The 6,261-nt window shown below is 49.0% G+C and overlaps 1 protein-coding gene across 5 annotated transcripts in view; it reads right to left on the reverse strand.

The window, feature by feature from the left end:
* Nucleotides 1-534: 534 nt before the first annotated feature.
* CADM1 (cell adhesion molecule 1) overlaps nt 535-6,261 on the reverse strand; it is a 362,854-nt gene continuing 357,127 nt past the window's right edge. For all 5 annotated transcript variants that reach the window (XM_006761547.2, XM_006761545.2, XM_006761544.2 and 2 more), the window contains 2 exons: nt 4,848-4,979; nt 535-2,950 (listed from right to left, as the gene is read on the reverse strand). In XM_006761547.2, coding sequence (XP_006761610.1) covers nt 2,832-2,950; nt 4,848-4,979 — 251 coding nt within the window. In that variant the 3' untranslated portion in view covers nt 535-2,831. The remainder of the gene's footprint in view (nt 2,951-4,847; nt 4,980-6,261) is intronic.

Raw genomic sequence — 6,261 nt, forward strand, 5'->3', positions numbered from 1 at the left:
CGCGGCCGCTCCGGTCTGCCAGGTCCTGAGGAGAAAGCCGGACCAGGGCCCGCGAAACGTCCATTAAAAAGTTCATAATGAGATTAAAGGATCACTTTGTAACATTAATTTTTTTTATTAAGAAGACAGATATTTTATAGTACTTCTTTTTTTCTTTTTTTTTTCTTTTGTAAAAATGGTATACATGAACCAATACAAAATGCGAATGGGAACATATGGATATGGAGTTTCTTACACCGTAACACCGTCCATGGACACCTTAGCAACAGAACTGGCCTAGAGGGAGATAGGACGTCGGTGTGACTAAAGAACAAGCTTATTTGGCATCAATTATACATCCTTCATTATTTTATATTCCTTTAAAAAACACAAAAAACAAGTTTGTTCTTTCTTCACTCTAAAAAAAGTGACCGACCTGTACAAAGTAATACTCAACAATACATTTCAAACAGTGCACTGTATACTTAAGAAAAATACATGAACCAATATACAACTAAAGTCCAGAATTTCCTGTTTTTGCTTGGTTTTATTTTATTTTTTTTTCCAATGTGTGGGGCCTACACTTAGCGATCTACCTGAGACGGAAAACACCAATCGAAACACATGGACCTGAGACATGTCAACATTGTAAGCCATAAAGTTACATCAGGAACACTGCACTACTGTACACTTTTCAAAACAGAAAGACGGGAGGTCCCCAAACGGAGATGCCAATTCTGTGAGCGATGCTACGTTTCGTTTTTTTATTTTCCTCAAAAGAGTGACTGAAAAAACCCTGTCGACAACATGCCAATGATTCTCACCCTTTGATCTGGTCACGCTAGGTCAGGATGGGAGCTAGGGGCTCGGGGAGAGAGCTGCACGTTATAAAATTCCGTGAAAAAGGGGCGTTGGTTGTGGCCTTTGTCTGGGTTAGTGCCTCGGGACGGGAGAGGGAGACGGAGCCGCTCGGGGGATCTCCTCTTTCGAGCCAGTCCGCTCCCAAAGGCCCCGTATTGCAAATGGTTCTATCAAAGGTTAAAGTAAAGACAAGAAAAATAAACACGCTTTCAAATAACAAAGAGTTGACACTTTTCCCCCTTAAATAAATCAGCGTAAGTTTTCCACATAATGTAACAATAGTAAAAATGCACCTTGCAAAATCCAAAGTTACTCACTGAAAATGTTATATAATATATATTTATATATATATAGATCTATCTTTTTTGATGCCATCTTTCTATAGGGACTGCGTTCTGGAGTCTGGGGCCTTACCAAGACGCCCGGTAAGAGTTTTGTCTCTATCCTTCAGGGCGACTTCTAGGTTTCTAGACGTACCTGCCTTTAGGAAATGTAGAGAACTGACTCCTCCCCTTCCCCCAGGCTCCGCCCACGACGCCCTCCGGTGGCTTCTTTAGTAGCTACGCACTATGGCTGCTGTCATGCGAGGATTGGTAATTTTTTGGCAGGTGGTTCTTAAGGCTGAGGAAAGAGGCCAAGGCGAGTGTATGAAAGGTAAAAAGATAAAAACACTCACATTTGAGTTTTGATTACGTAACTGAAAAGCCCTGCATGCGGCTCCCCACCTCTGCTCTGACCTTTTGGGAACGGAGGTCCACGCAGACCAGCGTGAGAACTGGCCTCCTCCTGGACCTCCTGCCTTTGTCGAGCCTGATCTGAAGGAAGGAAAGTTTCACACGGGTTTGAGTTGGACACCCCAGCATGACAAATATCTGTAATATACAGTACATGCAGGCCACATCCACCCCCTTCCGGGCTGAGCACAAAGGGAAGACCTGTCCCATTCAGTCATGCTCCCATCGCACCGACTTGCTCTTGCCTACAAATTAGTGAGAAGTAAGGCCGACTGGGAAAGGTGGATGGAATCATTTGGAACAGAAACAACCGGAGCAGAGCTATCGCTCCCCCGCCCTGTGTCCCCTCCTGTGGCAACTCACATTTGTCCGCTTACACAAAAGGAACAGCCCTCCCTGTCAGGTCTGCGAGGGCACGAAAAAAGGAGCTCTTTCCAGCCCAACCCTCTGGACAGTGTGGGGTAGCTACACGGAGCCGTCTACAGACACAGAAGAAAGACAGATTCCACCTCGTTGCGACACACCTCACTGGCAGATAACCCTGTACAGTAATGTAGTTCCACAGCAAACAGAACAGTTTCTGAATCACAGTCTACGTTTCTAGTCTTCACTGCTCTACGTATTGGAAACATGGGCAGCAGCAAAGAGTTCTCATTGTTTGTTCACCCAAATCTTTACAACAACAGAGAAGAATGCATATGGACACACTAAGTTCTGAACTATGAAATCTAAGCTGTGCTGGTTCTCCTTTTATGAAACTGAATTTTGAACACAAAGCAGTTACTTCAGCAATAAACAAAAAACGTAAAAACAACAGCAAAATAAAGGGAAGGGGGAAGATTCTAAGGAATCCCAGCAGGCAAATTCCAAAATGGGAGATTAAAAAAAAAATCAAAACATTTTTTGAAAAATAAATGCGCACAAAGAGGAATCAGAAGGAACGCAACAAACAAACAAAAAAACAAGGCACAGAATTTTCTGCAATCTACCCAAACTAAACCCAAGCATCCAAGTTTGACTTGGTAGGAGGAAATAAAAATTAAAAAAACAAAAACACAAAAAAAGAGGTGTCAATCAGCAGAGTGTACTTTTCAAAGAACATTTTTTTTTTATACAGCAAATCCCAAGCCTTCCAGGTCTCGCGCCTTTCCACCCATTCATAAAAAATCACACGAATGTCTCTCAAGTTCCAATATCACTGTCTCTTTATCATCTAAATAGGGCCAGCGGGACACCTCATGGAAAGGAAAGGCTGCTCTAGATGAAGTACTCTTTCTTTTCTTCGGAGTTGTTCTGTCCTCCTTCTGCATTGATTATGGCTGTGTCTGCGTCTGCTGCGTCATCGGCTCCTTTGGCTTCATGAGTGAAGTATGTACCTGCAAGATGAAGGGGTAAAGCACCGTGACTGTCTGATGGCCTCTGTGTCAAGTGGTACCGAGATGGCAACTGGCTTTGTGGCCATCATCAGCGCAGTGACGTGCAGGCAGCAGAGGGGAGAAAACAGTCGGAGGAGAGAGCGGGGTGGGTGAGACAAATGGGGATCCGGGGCTCCAGAGGCACCACGCCGACTGCACCGCTGCGATATAATTCGGCAAATGAGACATTAGAGCAGTGATGATGACCAGGGGATGCGGCAGAGGAAGGCGTGAGTGGGAGCTAAAAATGCAGAAGCTGGAGAGCTGCTGGCTAACACATACACAGTCAACGCCCGGACCAATGACCAGATATATGCACAGACATGATTAAGGACCAAAGCAAGAAAGAGCAATTAGCCAATAGATGAATTAGGGCCCTGATGACGTCACTGCCACCTCCAGTCGTCCAGCGAACCTGGCCTCCTGTCTCTATAGTCTCTGGTGCCTCGGGGAGCGAGAATGCGCTCGCACGCGCCAGGGTGTCTGACTGGCTCCTGCTTTTGCTGCAGGTGGGTCCCAGGTGCAGAACTAGCTTGACGTTCCTCAAGGCTGTGTCTGCCTTAAGCTGCGGGCAAGTCCCTCACAGCAACCCTGACCGGGCCCAGATTCATGGATCTGCTAACTGGCACGGCCACTTCATAGTGACAACAGACAGGACGGTACAAAGTTGGTGACACTCTTATCACCAAGTCCCAGGAGTTTACATGGAGAAAGGATGCTATGGCATAGGCCTACACTGCCTATGTCATAATCAAATAGCCCTGCTCCCACTATCCGCTGTCTTCATAGAAACTCTTAGGTAAAAAAAACAACAAAACCCACTGCTTTCAGGTTTCCCGAGTGACAAGTCTGAGAAGGCAGCCAGCCAGTGTCCCCCTGGGGCCCTCCTTCCTCTGCCTCTGCCCTCGCTCTCCCCAGCCGAGCGCAGACCTCTGCCCTGCTCTCTGGCCTGACTTCCTGGCTCAGCCTCGTGAGGCGGCGAGTTCTCGGCCAGGCTGCTCCTGGGTGTGAGCAGAGGGTGACGTATGCATAGCCCCGAGACCCCAAGCAGTTTCACGCCTGAGACGGGCACTTTGGATCCTGAAGGCAGTTGTCAAGGACCTTGGACTTCCACTGCGGAGCTTAAGGGAACCTCTCCAAACGCAAGTTCTACAAGCGAGCGGTATGCAAGCGCTTAGAGTCCATCTATTGGAAGCCCCGCGAGCTCATTGCACAGCACCGAGAAAAACAGCTGAGAGACAAGGGCAGACGAAGAGGAGGAAGAATAAATTACCCAGGGAGAGGGGGTCAGAGCAGCAGGGCAGGAGGAAAGCGCTGGAAAAGGGGAGGCCCACCCAGACTGCACAGCCGGTAAGTGTGTGATTCATGGCAATTTGCATCACTTGCACTGATAATCTAAAAAAATACATATTTATGTGGCTTTCCAGGCACACCAAACCAAGGAAGTTTTGGTCACTGTGGGCAGGCTACCTGAGCCTAGGGCAGGCGCAGAGCCAGTCCACCCGCCCCCGGAAGCTGTAGGTCACGGGCATTCTCTCTTCATGTCGGTGTGGTTCACCCCCACCTCACACACCAGCCCCGACTGTGGTTTTCCCTCTGTCCCCAATTATGGATGGTAGAGTAACAACCTATAAAGCTTTATATTTAGAGAAAACCCAAATCAAGGAGTGCTTGCTACTCATCAACTCTCAGAGTCCTAATCAGCAGCTGCTAAATTTTCTTTCTTTCCCTCTCCGTTTCAGGAATCAAAGAGGCCGTGCGGCCACCTCACCCTAACTGCCTATCCAGGACAACCTTGCCAAGTCCCCGGATGTGGGTGGTGGGGCACGAGGCCCCGCCTGGCCGGGCACCTGCTTACCTTTGTGTCTGGCAAAGTAGCGCCCCAGAATGATGAGCAAGCACAGCATGGCGAACACCACCACGGCCACGACGCCGCCAATCACGGCGTGGTCCACCGCCCGGATGGAGCCTTCTTCGCCTGCTCGGGAGTCTGTGGGATCAGAAGAGGAGAGGGATGTAGAGCTCACCACAGACACCAGAAGCCCCGGGGACACAGCCTGCAGGGCCGCAGGAGTCAGCGAGAGCAACCGGGAGGTGGGAGGAGCGACAGGCGGGACGGACTGGGCTGGCCAGTGCTGCCCTGGCCCCTCGGCCCACAGGCCGTTTCCCTAGAGCCTCTCGGGGCGCTAGGGCGCCTGGAACAGCTCAGGCAGGGAGCGGGGGAAGGAAGGGCCCATCGCCCTGGCTGCTCTGAGCGTTCACGCTATCTGCCCAGGTGCCGCTCCCGGGGCGGCCGCCCTGACCAAGGGCGCGCGCTCGGGGCGGAGGGGACCTTTCGGCAGTAACGGGAGCTGTGGAGGGAGGCGGGCCGCCCAGCGTCTTAATCTCTGCTGGGCACAGGCACAGGCAAAGTGAGGCGCTCCAAGCCACAGCTGCCTAGAGATCAACAGGATTGTGAGACTAAAGACAAGTGGCACGCTTGCTCCCTGTAGGGTGTGTGAGGGAGGAAGCCTCGATCTACAACCTAAAGACCTATTGCAGAAAGACAGCGAGGAATGATGGGCCGTTGCCACAGACGGCTCCTATTTTATTAATTGAGCACTCCACAACACAATTAATTCTCCTTCATAACATCACTCCCTTGGATGTCTTCTTCCGACGGAGGAGTGACGCGCTTGGCTGGGGAACAGCGCGGAGAGGACCCGTGTGAGCGATGGCCGTGCGGGATGGATGGATGGCAGGGTAAACAATTTTAATTTAGGACTGGCTGCATCGCCCCTTGCTGAAATCCTAATGGCACCCAGGATTTATAATGTAGTAAAAAACAATTATTCTCCCGTTGATTAATACATTAACATTTTGGAGTGGAAGCTAAACCATTGTCTTTCTTTTTTTATTGAGTCAAGTACGACACCTCCATTAAAATGATTTACTAGCTGTACCTTACAATTTAAGCACAGCAGCAACAGAAACGGTAAAAATCTTTTAACTTTACATGATTTGTGAAGTCATATGTGAAGGATTTACCATTTAAATCTTTCAGTACAAGCAGCACATGGCCTATAAATCTGTCCCTGCAGCTGCTGGACGCCTGAGGGATGGAGACCGAGAGCGCAGATCCAAGTCCATTTTTAAGAAAGATTTATCTCGGACTCTCGGCAAAGAACAGAGCAAATCTCTGAAGCCTCCACCTCTAATAATATTTGAAGTTTATCGATCAAGTGTACAGATCCGTGACAGCTAAAGGTAATGGTGCTCTTTTGAGCCGAAAC

The sequence above is a fragment of the Myotis davidii genome, unplaced genomic scaffold, assembly GCF_000327345.1.
Source record: "Myotis davidii unplaced genomic scaffold, ASM32734v1 scaffold97, whole genome shotgun sequence".
NCBI lineage: Eukaryota > Metazoa > Chordata > Mammalia > Chiroptera > Vespertilionidae > Myotis > Myotis davidii.